Here is a 17,125-nt window from a genome sequence, read left to right as displayed (position 1 = left end):
TCCTTGGCAGAATTCTCTGCCATCCCTACACCCTGGTCCATGGAAAAACTGTCTTCCACGAGACCAGTCCCTGGTGCAAAAAAGGTTGGGGACCGCTGCCATAGAGAAAGTCCTATTTGTATTAGAAAATGGCTCTATCCCAGTATCTTAATGGCCTAATGTATACTTCTCGAACACATTGGTAGGAGGCAGGCTGGAATGATGAGGGACTTTCCCCCCGCCCTAACAAATAGCCTCTTATTCTCGTTTTTTTAAGGTCTCTTTTGTGAAGAGCATGTAGAACCATGTAGTTCACAACCATGTCAGAACAAAGCGGTATGTCACAATAATTCTTCTGGCTACATTTGTGATTGCCCTGCTGGATTCCTTGGTCATGACTGTGAAACTGATATCAATGAATGCTTTTCAAGACCATGTCAAAATGGAGGCACATGCGCCGATAAGCCAAATGTAAGTATAACGTCCAAGAGATGCAATGCAGAATGGGGAAGGCAAAGGTATTTTATCAACACCTAACCAATGTTTGCAGATGTTCCTTCATAACTCCTATTCTAAAAATAATTCCCACAGTACTCTCTCTGGCATTTAAGTTTGCAGCTTTGAGGATAACAAGTGGTACTTTTCCTGTTGTTGTCCTTACTTGATTTGAGTTCACCAAACAAATTAAATTATTTGGCTATTTTCTCTCAATTACCACAGAAAAAGCCTTCTCAGAACATGATGCTTTTACTCTCTTTATTAGTTATTGATTGTTTGCTGTTGTTGCTTTTGTGATTACTTAAAGTGAAGTGTAAACTGAGGAGCACAAGAAAAGATCCAATAATAAAGCCATATCTTGAAAGGCATTATCACCCTCTTCTTCTTCATTAGTGTGATTTTAAAAGGTTTAAATAACAAAGGAGCAAACACATTAGAAGTCAGCTTGTACAGCAAGCTAATCACTTCCCCAATAGCCCTAGAAGGAAGACAGGTGACTTAAAGAGATTTAACTGGGCCACAACTTTAATGAAGAGCTACAGAGTATTATGAAATAAGCATGACCAGTGACATTACCCTATCATTGTATGCCTAACTAAACTTAGTAAGAAGAAAGAAGTCAGCCAACTGCTTTGGTTCCCCTTTTGGAAGACACCCACACCCACGCACAAGATGCCATCTGACAACATGGCTAGATGGTCCCACCTTCTTCTCTTACATTCGCACCCCTTGAAGGAATGTTAGGCTTAAAGGAATGTTAGGAGGTCTGCCCAGCCCTGGCAACTCTGGGGAACTCCAAGCTAGACAATAACCTCAAGCAACTCAAACTCATTTTAGTTGTAACCAAGAGACTCTTTTCTCCTTTGACGTATGCCCCAATCCTCTTTCCCCTTCCACAGCATGCATTGCCTCAGTCAAGTTGTGACAACTGTAATACATGGGATCCAAACCTAAACAAGTTGGGGCCAATAAAAAATCCCTTACTTTTTCCTGGTCACCATGCAAACCTATATGGTAGGCATAAAGTAAGGCACTATAGGCTACTGAGGTGGGGTGGAACACTGGCTCCCAAAGCCATTTAAAAAATTCTGTGGAAAAAATTGTACTTGGTCCCCACAAGGGTGACCAGTCATTGCCCAGAGTCCCCAGGGAAACCTGCTGCTCTGATCCAAGGGAGCACTTCCCCTTTTTACCCTCCTCACCTTTACTTCAATCCAAACATTCTCCTTAAAATAAATTGGCTCAGGCTTTTGTAAGTTTGAATGTATTAATTTTAGGCACATCATGCCAGGGTATCATTTAAAGTGGGGGGTTTTGTTAGTTTTTTTAATTAGAAAGCTAACAAATAACATTTTTGGAGCCCATGTTCGTGAAGTCCTACACAGTTTTGCTTTTTACTAGTCAGTAAGATTAAGGAATAGATCTTATGCATTTTTACTACAAAATAAATCTCATTGAACCCACTAAGACTTACTCCCCAGTACAGGTGCATACTGCAGCCCCTACAGCGCAATCCTGCACATGCATGTTTATACATTAGTAAATACCACTCTGTTCACCTGGGCTTACTCACAGGCAATAGTGTATTGGATTCTCACCCTAATTTCCCAAGGCTTATATGACTGATTAATATCTCTCTTTATGGCATTTATCTGTTTCTTTTCCATAAGAGTGCTCAAGCAACATACACCCTCAAATGATATAATACAATTAAAAGGTATAAAATTACTGTTTTAACAGATAAAACCCAATAAAAAGCAGCAGTTAAAATGATCATTATTAAAAGCCAGAGCAGATGAAGAGACAGTTTAGGAGGTACAATAATGGGCATGGATCAGAAATGTAACATTATTACAATCAGACCTTAAACAGAGCATATGGTTCCTAAGATGAAACCATAATGCATTACTGGGAAATGCTGAGTTTCAAAATGCTTACGTTACAGATCACTTACGTACTGTTACTGCAGAACAGAAATAATCAAAGCAAACAATAAAACAAGAAGGTTATTCTGAGTGCAGCCCCTGAAGTATTTTATGATCCTCAGAGAAAAACACAATTTAATTGCTGAAGGTAGCTGCCTAAAAGATACAAATCACGTTCTCCCTTAGGCCAGTTTATTGGATTTACAAAAGAGATTAAAATTACATCTTTAAAATTGTATAAAGGTAGAGCAAATCCTACATGGTACCTTCAAGTGCAAGTTCTTAAAGAAAAAGGGGGGGGAGGGATTTTTTTTTTTTTTTAATGGAAATAGCTATTCTCTTTCAGTGGATGAAGGAGGGAGACCTCAGTGTTCCAGGAAGCCTGGTCTTCATTAGAGTTGGGAGAGAATTTTGTTTGGTCTGCATTTTTAAGCAGACCTCCCTAATTCACTCTTCCCAGACTAATATGCAGATAGGAATCTGGTAATCCTTTGGATTTTGTGATACAGTTCACAGCTCAAAAACTGCATACTCAACTGGGTATATTAGGGAAACTTGTATGCAAAAATGTGCATAGTATGGAAATTTGCATATTAAAATGTGTATATTAGGGGGTGGGGAGGGAAATCCTAGATAGATGTGGAAATCGCATAACAGCCATATGACTGAATATATGTGAAATGGAGATGGACTGGATATCACTATTCGTCCATCCCTGTTCCTGAGCTGAGATGTCCTCCTCTACTGCTAGCCTTGTAGGACAGTTCCATTTCAATCGGGCTTCAGGCCTGGTTTTGGAATGGAAACTGCCTTGGTCGCCCTGTGGGATGACCTCTGCCAGGAGTGGGACAGGGGGAGTGCGACCCTGTTGATTCCCCTGGAACTCTCAGCGGCTTTCGATACCATCGACCATGGTATCCTTCTGGATAGGTTGTCTGGGTTAGGAGTTGGAGGCACTGCACTACAGTGGTTCCGCTCCTACTTGGATGGCCGATTCCAGAAGGTGGTGCTGGGGGATTATTGCTCTGTGCCATGGCAATTGTGCCATGGGGTTCACAGGGCTCTATTTTATCCCCCATGCTGTTTAACATCTACATGAAACCGCTGGGGGAGGTTATCTGGAGGTGTGGGCTGAGGTGCCATCAATATGCAGATGCCACCCAGCTCTACCTCTCTTTCTCATCAAAACCAGGTGAGGCAGTGGATGTTCTGAATCAGTGCCTGGGCACGGTAATGGACTGGATGAGGGCTAATAAACTGAAACTCAGTCCAGACAAGACGGAGGTACTATTAGTGGATGGTTCGTCTGCCCGGCTAGGTGATATTCAACCTGTTCTGGAGGGGGTTGCACTCCCCCTAAAGGATCAGGTTCGTAGTTTGGGGGTGCTCTTGGATCCAGAACTGTCACTTGAGGCACAGGTGAACTCAGTGGCATGGAGCACTTTTTATCAGCTTAGGCTGGTATACCAACTACGCCCTTATCTGGACAGAGATAGCCTAGCTACAGTTATCCATGCTCTGATAACTTCTCGTCTGGATTACTGCAATGCGTTATACGTGGGGCTGCCTTTGAAAATGGTCCGGAAACTTCAGCTGGTCCAAAATAGGGCAGCAAGATTGTTAACAGGGACTGGCCAGAGAGCTCATATTACGCCAGTACTTTTCCAGCTGCACTGGCTGCCAGTCCATTTCCAGGCCCGATTCAAAGTGCTGGTGTTAACATTCAAAGCCCTTAACGGCTTGGGGCCAGGTTACCTGAAGGATCGCCTCCTCCCATATGTGCCTGCCCGGACCTTAAGATCATCCTCAGCGGCCCTTGTCCATGAGCCCCTGCCAAAGGAAGTGAGGCGGGTGGCTACTAGGAGGAGGGCTTTTTCTGCTGTGGCACCCCGGCTCTGGAATGAGCTCCCTAGTGAGGTTCGCCTGGTGCCTACATTGTATTCCTTTCGGCGCCAGGTGAAGACCTTTTTATTTTCCCAGGCATTTTAGCATTTTAGCTTTCTAAATTTTTATCTTTGCTGTTTTAAATCTGTATTTTAAACTCCTGTACTGCTGCTAGGTTTTATTGTGGTTGTATTGTTCTATTGTGGTTTTAATGTTCTATATATTTTAAATTGTTTTACTGTGTGTTGTTTGGTTTTAATTTTTGTGAACCGCCCAGAGAGCTTCAGCTATTGGGTGGTATAGAAATAAATAAATAAATAAATAGCCTTCCATTGTTGACTTTTCATTATTCATTGTTTGGCTCTCATTGGAGCACCTAAACTTGTCCTCATTTCAATGTTTAGAGGATTGTGAATCTCCTCTTTCTTCTTGGTTCGTTGCCAAATGAGATTTTAGCTTGCTGCTTCCTCCAGTCTACATATACTAACAATTCACAGACTTCCATTGCAGTCTGATGGAAGAATTTTATTCAATACATAGACTAATTAGTATTACATTCCCCCTTATCAGGAATTTGGTAACCTCCAAGTCCTTTAACAGTGCATGAATTTCAAACTCTGTACGATCATTCTAATTTATGAGCATAAATATCTTAAAATGAAATGCTAGGAGAACAGTCCAAGCAAAATCTACAATGAGACTTTGCACTACAAAAATCAGGGAACTGCCTTCCTGCTATCTTGCAGCACATGGTGAGTTCAAAACATGACTAGAGCACATGCACTGGTGGTTGTACTTTCTGGATTTTAGCAAAAATGGATTTAAGAACTCTCCCTCTTTTGTAGGATGTGGCATGTACCTGCTTGCCAATGTTCATTGGCAAATTTTGTGAAAAGGCTGTGACACCCTGTGAGCCATCCCCCTGCCTAAATAATGGTAACTGCATAGATGAAGTGGAGAGCTATCATTGCAGGTAAGATGGTTTAAAACATGTGGGGAGCAGGGGGCTCATAAAATGTTATGCTTTTTTCACACACACAAAGCTCAGACAATGGGTAACTCTTTCATTTTTAATGTCCACCTACTTCTCAGTGATGCATTACATGAACAGAATGTTTGTTTTGATGGCGGGGGGCAGGGAGGCAGATGAGAGACTAAGAACTGAAGCCTGGAAGGAGTTTTACATTGTTTCGTCATGAATTCTGTAAGATAAAATATATACTGTTCTGACTCCAGATGAAAGTGAAACAAGTTGTAAAGGCAGGCTTCCTGTTCAGTGTATCTGTAATAGGGATGTCAGAGAATTCTGCCACAGATCCCAGGGAGGCCGAATTCCAGTGAATTTGGCCCCCCGGAATCCATGGCGGAACAGAGCAACCCGCCCCACCACCCCGCGAAAGCCCCGCAAAATGGAGCCTACCTGGCTGCAGCTCCGGTGGCGGCTCTGGCCACTGCCAGGCCGCGGCCACAGATGACAGCCGCTAAACCAGCCGCCATTTGCGTCCCTTTGCTGAGCCATGATAGGCTACCTAAATATTTACGTAGCCTATCACGGCAAAGAGCGGGGACGCAAATGGTGCAGGGGACCACGGCTCAGCGAAGGGATGCAAATGGCGGCCACTGCACCGGCCGCCATTTGAGTCTGCAGACCTGCAGCAGCCAGATGTCCAGCTATGGATGCACCCGGCCGGCAGCTCCATGGAGCGGAACCAGCCAGGGAGGATTCCGGGGGGAGGGACGGAGCACCTCCCCCCCCATGGATGCCACTTACGAAACAGGTAAGTGGTTTCGTACATCCCTAAAATAACATCTTTGAAAAGAGAAGGACATAGATATTAATTCCTAATTCATAGACCTATACAATCTAATTAATCAATCAGCATGTTAAAAATAGGTCTGATGCACACGCGCGCACACACACACACACACACACTTCTGCAAATGAAAGAAGGAGCCCAGGTATATGGGTATCTAATTCTACTCCATTTTTTAATATAGATTTATAGAGTTTTTCCTCACACTATTAAGAAGTACAATTTGTACTCTTCACACTTGCTTGACTTTTATTTGGCTGCCTTAAAGTTGGTTCTGTGATGCATTTTTCGAGTGCAGTAAACAAACTCAGATTTTTAGAGTATTCATAAAAGAATATTAAAATCCATAGAACATAAAAGAAAAGATGGCAACCCATCAGGGGTGAACTTACAACAGACAGGCTGTGTTGGATGTGTTAGATACAGCCCCATAGTTTGAAAAGTATCAAGGCTGAAATATTTGTAATGAAGATGGAGAAATAGTGATGGGAATAAAAAATCATCAACCTAGGGCACAATCCTATGCATGTTTAGACAGAAAGAAGTGCTATAACTCCCAATATTCCCCACTCACCATAGCTGGCTGGGGAATGCTGGGAGTTGCAGGACTTTTTCCTGTCTAAACATGCGAAGGACTGTGCCCCTAATAATTTTACATGACGTTTCTGAGAATTCTTGTTGATGTCACTCAGGGCAGTTCTATACATTCCCATTGAAAGTTTAAGCAATATCCAGTAGTGCCACTCCACCCCCACTGATTCCATTGCACTCGCATGAGTGACCACTTGCGCAACAGGGATTTTGCACTTCTAAAAATAACCCTGGAAATGAACAGACATGCTTATTCCTTGACCAGGACAGGTCAATACAGCTCCTTTCGACAAGCTCCCCTGTCCTGCTCCATTCCAGAAATGAACATTTCTAACCATTATGGGTTATATTTATAAGCATGAAAGCCCCATTGCTCGAGTGGTCTCTCCTGCAAGTTCACAGGCACAATAGGATACTACCTATGGTGTTTCCAATCTGCATTTGATAGGGAAATGCAAGTGTGAGTGCAGTAGGGGGACTTAGAATATAGGACTGGAAGGAAGGATGCTTAACCCTCTCCCGCAACTAATTCTCCCTAAAATGTCCCCCTACTGTTTTTTCTTTAGCTGGCCTTAACCTTTGTTTCTGTAGCCCAGCTGCAGGAGAAAAAGATTAAGTGGACTTTGGGGAGCATTTGTAGGGGGAATTGGTAGACAGTGGCACCACCAGAAGAAAATATTGAGAAGTACAGAATGGATAATGTGCATTTCTGGAGGGAAATTAGAAATCAGTTAATTTCAGATTTACACTCTCATCCTGAACATATTTTCTCTAAAGAAAGACCAGGAGTATAGTGGTGAATTTTGAAGTACACGTGCTCATACTGATAGTTCCTGTAGCCACACCCCCAAGGAGAGTCCAAACATTCAAACAGCTGTGTTGATCCACATCAACAAACTGATTCTAGCAGTTTTACCTCCACCAGGAGCAGATCTTTCTGTAAAGAGAATGGGTCTTGCCCATTCAAAGCCAAGCCACCCCAAAATAATTGGCATCACAACAGGGAATAATATATTGTTGTTGGGAAAATCTGCCCCCACCCCACCCCACCCCACCCCACCCCACCCCACCCCAGCTACTGTGAGAATTGCAGCTAAGTTAAGAGGAAATAGGGAATTCTGAGCGGGCTGGCAGATGATGTCAGTGTTTCTGCTAATCAAAAATTGCTGGCACTGCATCCCTGTGAGCCCTGGCTCAACAATAGCGCTGAGTAAGCTCTGTTGACTTTGATGTAGTTAACATTCAAGTAAATATACTTAAAACTGCAGTCTTATTTTAATTTCCAGTTTGTGATTTCTAGGTGTTGGCAGAAGTCTGTGTGTGCCTTTGGTGCCTTTCCTTCAAGAATCCATGGGGGTTCAGCAATGGAAGGAGAGCTATTTGTCTGCATGGAGTGCTTAGTAATTAATATAATTAATAGTAATTACAGAGCTCACACACTCTGGTGCCACCTATGATAGAGGAAGGGTGAAACCTCCCTCTTGCTTGCCAATTTTCCTCTGCCTGTGTTCCTGCATTTGCCTTACAAAAAATGCATGCAGTCCTATCTCTGTTTTCCTCAAAATGCTTAGTTCTATCTACAGTATTCTCATTGTTGCTTTGTTTATTAGGGATGGAGGCAAAATTCATTTGTTCTGCATTTTAATGTGACCCTAATTCGAATTCGTACTTCCTAAACTAATATGTGAACTGAAACTCAGTTATTCTTCAGTTTTTACACTTCTCCAAATTTTGTGATACAGTTCTCCAAACAAAAGAAGTGTAAAAGAAAATGTACATTAGGGAAAACTGCATACAAAAAAGCATATATATATATATATATATATATATTCATATTTTGCTTCAATCCTTCTTTAAGCTTGTTTTTAACAGCCAGGAAGTTGCCTCACTGACCTTTATTATTGCTTAAATATCCCTTGCTAGAATCATAATGCTTCTTCATAGCACATTGCTTTGTGACTGAACTTTAAATAGCTTGGGATTTAAAATAACTGTTTGAGAGTTTATCATAACTCTAACTAAATTAAGAATAACTTTTTCTTCCTTCTCCAGCAATTCATTTTTTTAACTTCAAAATGTATTAGTGAATGTTATCTATATTGAAACCCATATTTATTACAAACTGATTATGAACAAGAATCTTTATCCCTGTTTGACTTTCTCCCCAGATTTTAGGGTTCTAAATAATCCAATCCAGAGAGTCACTAATGCATTAGCAATGCATCATTTTTCCATTTACAGTTTTGAGGCATTGTTCTCACACAGCCTTCTCCAACCTGGTGCCCTGCAAATGTGTTTTGGGACGCTGGGAGCGGTAGTCCAACACATCTGGAGGGCACCAGGTTGAGGAGGAAGCCTGTTTCAGTGGCTGCACATATTCACTTTTCAGTCTGAATCTTCTTTCTGACAGGTTACAAATCCATACCAGTCCATCTATATGGGCTGACAAAAGCCCTGTTTGGAAGTATCCCCCACATACAGGATAAATGTATAATGGAGAAGCAGGGCTTTGCCAACTAGCCCTGCCCACTGGCACCCATACATACAGCAAGAGCCCAAGCATGGGGGGTGGTGTACATTTGACCTGAGCCTGGAGACCCAGGGCCCCCCCTGCTAGGTATGTATGAATTACTTACCTGCCGTCCCAGCAGGGTGGGGTCTGCAGGGAGGGAGGTAATCTGTCCCTCCCCCTGGAATCCTCGCCAGCTGGCTCTGCTCTGCAGCAATTCTGCAGAGCCGTGAGCTGGCTCCGAAGCCCCAGCGATACAGCCGCCATTGCCGTATCACTGGCTGGACTGATGTACTGCAGACACAAATGGCGTCCGGTGTAGCAGATGCCATTTGCATCCCTGCTCTTTGACGTGATAGGCTATGTAAATCTTTACGGAGCCTATCGCACGAAGGAACAGGGATGAAAATACGCCATTTGCGTCCCTGTTTTTTCACGCAGTAAGCTACGTAAAGATTTACATAGCCTATCACGTCAAAGATCAGGGATGCAAATGGTGTAGTGGACGCCATTTGCATCTGCACAGTCTGTCAGTCCAGCCAGCAATATGGCAATGGCGGCCGTATTGCTGGGGCTTTGGAGCCGGTGGCAGGCAGGATCCGGCTGGTGAGAACTTCATCGGGAGGCAGAGGTAAGGGATATGATCCTCCACAGACTTCGGGGGGCCGGATTCAATAGAATCCAGCCTCATTGGGGTCCGTAGAGGATTTCTCTGACATCCCTGCCCCCTGCCCAGGATGCAATCCCATTACCATGAGGAAAAGACTGAGACTAAGATCATGCTTGAGGATGTTCATGGGAATGGGTTTCTCTGTATCTATGTACCTATTGTCCAGATCTTGTGAGATTTTCTGGAGCCAATCAGAAGCAGTGTCAGAGCAGAACAAGCAACATTCTGAATAGTTCATTGCTGGCCCAGGTCCTTCTTTACAACAGAGCGAGTATGCTTGTGCTGTTCATCTAGGACTCATTGTTTGAGAAACAGAGACATTCCTATGTGACATGTTCCCAAAAGAACTACCGGTCTCAGAGTTCCTTGTGCATAGGCAGAAGGTATGAAAGCTGGTGGGAGGGACAAAGCAACATAATAATCAGAATCCAGAGGGGCAGCTGTGCCAGGGCCAATCTACATTGCGCCCGCCATCGCAATGAATTCGGTGTCCCGTCGCGTTAAACGCTCTGGCATTAAAACGTGATTATCCACACTCACCCATTTTCCCCGTTGCAGTGCTTCATCGAATGCGCAAGCTCAGTTCACACTCGAGCGCTGTGCTGTTTTCCTGCTGTTTTCCTGCGCGCCCTTGTCTGATCTCAGATGCTAAGCGGGGTCAGCCTCGGTCAGTAGTTGGATGGGCAAGTGCCTGGGAATCAGGCTTCCTGCACTGAACAGGGGGTTGTTCTATCCTTTCAAATGAAACTAAGTTTTACCCCCTCCTGTCCCCCGCTGCGGATTTTTTAAAAAAAATTAAGGCATTATCCTCGCAGAATCGGGGCTTCTCCGCCATGTTTTTTTTTTAAATTGAGGCATGATCTTCGAAGCTTCGAAGGTGTGAAGTGTCATTTGCGTTCCTTATTTTGGCACGTCTAGTCTACGTAAAGATTTACGTAGACTATGGCGAAAATAAGGGCAACGCAAATAGCATTTGCGTACATGCTTTTTTTTTTTCAAAGTCACCCGTGATAGGCTACGTGACGATTTACATAGCCTATCATGGCTGACTTTGGAAATTTCGTCGTGATAGGCTACGTAAATCGTTATGTAGCCTATCACAGGTGTTTTGGGTTTTTTTACTTTAGTATTTGTTTTTTGCAATGGCAGTGGCGGCAGCTGGTCGGGAGACCAGCCGCCGCTGCCGCCTGAGACAAAATGCCGCCAAACTGCCACCAGGACCCACCGCCGAGAGGGACATTCGCTGAAGGTAAGTCCCATCCCGGGGGGGCTGGCGGAAAATTTCCCAACCAACTTCGGGGGGCCGAATGTGTCGGCGCTCGGCCTTCCGAAGATTCGGGGAGAAATTATCCGCCATCCCTAACATTAAGAGGAAATACCAGAATATTAGGGTATTGAAAGCAGGAGCACGGAAGTGGGAAATTTCTGTTCCAATTCGAGACAGGTACTGCGTAGTGTGAAAGGCGGGCAGTGAAACCTCATTGAAAGCGAAAAAAGGTGGTAAGTGTAGATCCAGCCCCAGTCTCCCACAGAAATACAGACAAAGAGTCTTGTGGCACATTAAACATGAACACATTTATTATGGCATAAACATTTGTGGACTGAAGTCCACTCTATCAGATGCATCATGGAATCCTCAGTCAGCAGGTATGTCATGAGACTGGGCCACAAATGGCCATTTGAATAGGGATGGCGGAGAATTCCACCACAGATTTCAGTGAGGCCGAATGCACTGGCATTCGGCCCCCCAAAACCCATGGCGGAATGACTTCCCACCCCCCGACACCCTGCAGAATCCCTCCGGGATGAAGTTTACCTGGGGCAGATGTTCGGGTAGTGGTGGCTCCAGCAGCGGCAGCAGCTGGTCTCTCGGCCGGCTGCTGCAGCCGCCATTTGCGTCCTGCCAGGCTGCCATGATAGGCTATGTAAATATTTACATAGCCTATTATGGCAAAGAGCAGGGGCGCAAACAGCGGCTGTTACGCCGTTTGCACTGCTGCTCTTTCCGTGATAGGCTGCATAAGTATTTACGTAGCCTATCATGGAAAGAGCAGCGGTGCAAACGGCATAGCGGCTGTCGTTTACGCCCCTGCTCTTTGCCGTGATAGGCTACGTAAATACTTACGTAGCCTATCACAGCAGCCTGGCAGGATGCAAATGGTGGTTGCCATTTGTGGCCGCAGCAGCCAGCTGTGGCCGGAACTCTGGCTGTGGACAGCTCTGGCCGGAGGCTCCGCGGAGCTGCCGTGGAGCTGAGCCGGCCCGGGAGGATTCCGGGGGGAGGGATAGGGATGTCAGAGAATTCTGCCACGGAACTCAGTGAGGCCAAATGCCAGTGCATTTGGCCCCCGAACTGTGTGGCGAAACAGCCTGCCACCCCCCACCCCCTGCGGATCCCCCCGGGATGAGACTTACCTGGGGCGGATGTTCCGGAAGGCGGCAGCTCCAGCGGCAGCTTCAGCGGAGGCGGCAGCGGCTGGTCTTCCAACCGGCTGCTGCCGCCGCCGACATTTGCAGTCTTTCCCCCACCCCCCATTCATGATAGGCTACGTAAGGACTTACGTAGCCTATCACGTCTGGGTTAAAAAAACAACAACAACACACGTATGCATTTGCATTCCCTGTTTTTGGTTGTCTTAGTCTATGTAAATATTTACGTAGACTAAGACGGCGAAACTAAGGGGGGAACACAAATAGCGTAGCGGATGCTATTTATGTTCCCCCTTATTTGCATTCCCAGCCTATCATGTCTGGGTTAAAAAAAAAAACACGTACGCAAATGGCTGCGACTACGGCTGCCGCCATTTGCATTTCCTATTTTTGGTTGTCTTAGTCTACGTAAATATTTACGTAGACTAAGATGGTGAAAATAAAGGGGAATGCAAATAGCGTCCACTACGCTATTTGCATTCCCCCTTAGTTTCGCCGTCTTAGTCTACATAAATATTTACGTAGACTAAGACAACCAAAAATAGGGAACGCAAATGGTGGCGGCCGTAGCTGCCATTTGCATACGCGTTTTTTCTTTTTTTTAACCCAGACGTGATAGGCTACGTAAGTCTTTACGTAGCCTATCACGGCTGAATACAGGGACGCAAACGGCAGTGTCTATGGCTGCCGCCATTTGCGTCCCTGCTAGCCAGTGGCCGGATGTCCGGCTGCTGGCGGAGCTGGCCGGCGGCTCCGCGGAATCCTCAAGGAGCGGAGCCGGCCGGCCAGGATTCCAGGGGGAGGGATGGAGTGCCTTCCCCCCCAGCGGAACCCAGAAGGCCCGGTAAGGGGGGTTTCGTACATCCTTAGGGAGGGACGGAGCGCCTCCTCCCCACCGCAGATCAAAGCTGCGAAAAGGTAAATGACTTTTGTACATCCCTACATTTGAACTTCTCTGCCCTATTTGTGGGCAGAGAAACTCTGTGTGTGTGTGTGTGTGTGTGTGTAGAATTTCACTGAATTTCTCCAGGGGGAGGAGAAATTCTCCAACAGTTTCTCACAGGTAGGGCTCACCGTTGGCAGGAGTTGTAGCACAGCTTTTTTTTCCATAAGGGTTTTGCATGATTTTGTGCTGCCACTGAATATGGCAACAGCATCAGCTGTTTTGACAGCCTGACCCCCATTTTGCATCCACCACAATGCAGGTGTGAGAGAGGCTATGTTGTGTTCACCTCCAGAAAAATGATGGAGCTACTGCTGAGCCAAAATCACTCCTCCGATTTCCTGGAAGTTTTCTTCCACCATGAAAGAGGTTTCCATTGGTTCTGCCTCATTCTCAGGGTGTTTTATAATTTAATTTTGTGGTATTTTTGAGCTTACCTCATGACTGCCAGCCTCCCAGGCTGCCTGTGTTTCCTGATCTTAAAAGGCCCTATGGGAGAAATTACCTCATGATGTCTTCCCCTGGCCTTAATTGAAGTGTGGGAAACCAAGGAGGCTATAGGCTGCCAGAGATTATTGTACAATGAAAGACAGGAGTTTCACACACACTCCTCAGCCACCTCTTAAGTAATATAAGCCCAAGAGAGCTGAACCCAACCCATGAGACTTTCTCAGAAATATCTTCACCACTGAATTTCCTTTTGAAAGCAATTCTTTTTATATCAAATTGAATGGGAATGGTAAAAAAATGTGGAAGAATTTTTTGGCACAGCACTAATTTTCACTCCATTCAACTAAAACCTGTGCAAACTATTTGTAAGTATATCCATGGGGGTTCCTAGGGACAGCGTGATCCAATTCTGCTGGTAGGATTTACAGACCTCAAATATGTGAGTAAATGTCTAGTTCTATCATGCCGCCACTGGAGGAGTCCTCCTCAGAGAAAGAGCTGGAGCTCCCAGAAAGTGAGGGTGCCCCAGATCAGTCAATGTCACCTGACCAGAAAGAGCCTGTGCCTGTGGGGGAGATGGCTGCAGGTCCATCCCCATCAGGGGGAAGGGACTCTGCCTCAGAGGCAAAGGCTGAGCAACCCCTTGCCCCCCAGGAGCATTGTCGCCTCAAGTGACAGGCCAGTAGAGCTCCAGTGAGAAGCAGTGCTTGTGTGCAAAGAAGGACTCCTCAGGAGAAAGTGATTCCTCGTGAGTAGGGCTCTGACCAGAGAGCTCTTATGTACTGCTGCTGAGCTCTGGGTGGGGCTCAGCAGGCTGTGGTGTTAAAAGCCTTCAGGGTCTGCCTAGACAATGTTGGAACAGCATCATTTTATTAGCTCCAGTGCTTTGTACTTTGTTTTTCAGACCTTGCATTGTTCAGGGATGTACGAAAGTCACTTACCTTTCGCGGATTATGTTGATGGTGTGTGGGGGGGGAGGCATTCCATCCCTCCCCCTGGAATCCTCGCCGGGGGGGAGGCGCTCTGTTCCTCCCCCCCCCCAGAATCCTCCGCGGCTGGCTGTGCTCCGTGGCAGCTCCACGGAGCAGCCGGCCAGGCCCAGCCAGGCCAGAGCCGTCCGCAGCCGGATTTCCAGTCGTGGAGGGCTCTGGGTAAAAACAAACAAACAACCGCATACGCAAATGGCGGCGGCTACGGCCGCCGCCATTTGCATTCCTTATTTTTGCCCTCTGAATCTACGTAAATATTTACATAGACTATGACGGCGAAAATCAAGGGGAACGCAAATAGCGTAGCAGGCGCTATTTGCGTCCCTTTTTGATTCACCATTTTAGCCTACGTAAATCTTTACTTAGGCTAAAACGGCGAATCAAAAAGGGACACAAATAGCGCCCACTATGCTATTTGCGTTCCCCTTGATTTTTGCCATCATAGTCTCCATAAATATTTACGTAGATTCAGAGGGCAAAAATAAGGAATGCAAATGACGGCGGCCGTAGCCGCCGCCATTTACGTATGCGGTTTGTTTGTTTTTTAAACCCAGCCAGCCATGATAAATCTTTACGTAGCCTATCACGTCGTGTTTTATATATATATATATATATATATATATATATATATATATACCTAGCCATGATAGGCTATGTAAATCTTTACGTAGCCTATCACGTTTTTGTTTTTTTTTTTACAAGTCTGGAAATGGTGGCGGCGGCAGCCGGTCGGAAGACCAGCCGCTGCAGCTGCCGCCGCTGCCACCACCGCAGCCGCCACCACCCGGAAGATCCGCCCCAGTAAGTCTTGTCCCAGGGGGGATCCACGGGGGGGCGGGGGGGCAGGCCGTTCCGCCACAGATTTCGGTGGGCTGAATGCACTGGCATTCAGCCTCACTGAGATCTGTGGCAGAATTCTCTGCCCTCCCTAATTGTGATTGACCCTATGACAAGGGTGCTATTGACCCTTGAACTCCTTGACTCTGCTTCTGGACTATGTAACGTATCTGACTGCCTAACTGTGTTTTGACCTTTGCTTGCTATCTTGACCACTCCTGCATTAGCCTGAATGCACTGGACTGAAACTCTGGAGAGGCTGGTGGCTCCAGTTTCGGGTGGGGTGGGGTGGAGATTCCATTCTGGGTTTTAGTTATAACCAGCCAGAAGTCTAGAGGAGCTACCCAAGGTGCTGAACCCTATCCCCAAAATGGGTCTGGCACCTTGGTTGGCTCCTTTAGAAATCTAGCTGGTTATAACTAAAACCTAGAATGGAATCTCTCTCCCCACCCCACCCCACACACAAAAAAATACCTAAAGCCACCAGCCTGCCCTCCTGAAATCTGGGTGCTAGAACATGTGCTTCCTTCTTGTTTGCTTCTTGTTTAGTCCTTTCAGTCAGAATCTCCTGCAGCAAACTCAGGACAAGTTCACATAAGCATGCAGATACACACGCATGCACACATACACACCATAGTGCCATATATAGGGCATGGTAGAAAAATGTAATCTCAGAAATGTAGAAAACTTAATTTCAGAACTGAATTAGTTTTCTTTCAGTACTCATGAGATTATATGTGTATGGGATGGGATTGTGGTACGATGTGTGGGAAGACGCCCATGTTACAAGTCTGTACTGAGCCCCAGACATGATGCTTGGGGCCCTGCAGACCACAAGAATGGTTTAAATCCAATACCTGAGCATGGAATCCTGAAACTGTAAACATAACAGTCACATATGAGTATGCATAGGTACAATCAATTTATTTATTTATTTATTTATTTATTTAATACATCTCTAGTTCACCCAATATCTAATGTTCTCTGGGTGGATTATGAACAGTTAAACTAAAATGCCATATGACAATTAAAGATATAAAATACAATACAAATATTTAAAAGAATAAATGAGAATATAATGCAAAACAAACAGCACAGGAATTGATAAACCAGCCTTAATAGCCTAGAACCGAATAACTAGAAGTAACCAGCAACAGCAGCAATCATTTATTTGGGAGAGAGGAAGATTGAATCCCACTTCCTGCTTGCTCCTCCTCCCCATTTTGCTGATGGTACTACCAGGTCTATAGGAGACCTATATACACTGCTTCTCCACTACGGTGACATGTATTTTACTTCTATTTAGATTATAGTTATTATTTCTGCATGTGTGCCTATACCTATAAATGTGCATAAGCAAATGTAATACAAGTTGGTGTCCTCTGTTTTGGCAATACATACTGTAAGTGGCCACCCTAGTAGCAGGGGAGCCTTTGTGCATCCGGCCATAGCATAGGCCTGAAAGCTTACATGTGATTGGAAACCCTGCGCATTTAGGTTGCCTGGTCGTGTGGAAGCTTTTGCACATACAGCTGTGTGCACCAAGGCTTCTCTGCTGGAGACATTCATGCTATATGTGCAGATGCCAGTGGGCGGGGCTAGTCAG

General features: G+C 45.4%; 1 protein-coding gene across 1 annotated transcript in view; it reads left to right on the top strand.

The window, feature by feature from the left end:
• Positions 1-17,125, top strand: part of LOC146359229 (protein eyes shut homolog) — a 192,801-nt gene that overhangs the window by 67,011 nt on the left and 108,665 nt on the right. The window contains exons 3-4 of the mRNA XM_084812860.1: positions 257-450; positions 5,132-5,259. Of these exons, the coding sequence (XP_084668986.1) occupies positions 257-450; positions 5,132-5,259 (322 nt within the window). The remainder of the gene's footprint in view (positions 1-256; positions 451-5,131; positions 5,260-17,125) is intronic.

Source organism: Heloderma suspectum, chromosome 1, assembly GCF_057233095.1.
Source record: "Heloderma suspectum isolate Gila_16-S chromosome 1, 16-S_ref, whole genome shotgun sequence".
NCBI classification, from domain to species: Eukaryota; Metazoa; Chordata; class Lepidosauria; order Squamata; family Helodermatidae; genus Heloderma; species Heloderma suspectum.
Note: the sequence above shows the minus strand (reverse complement) of the source record. Positions and strands in the feature narration are given on the sequence as shown.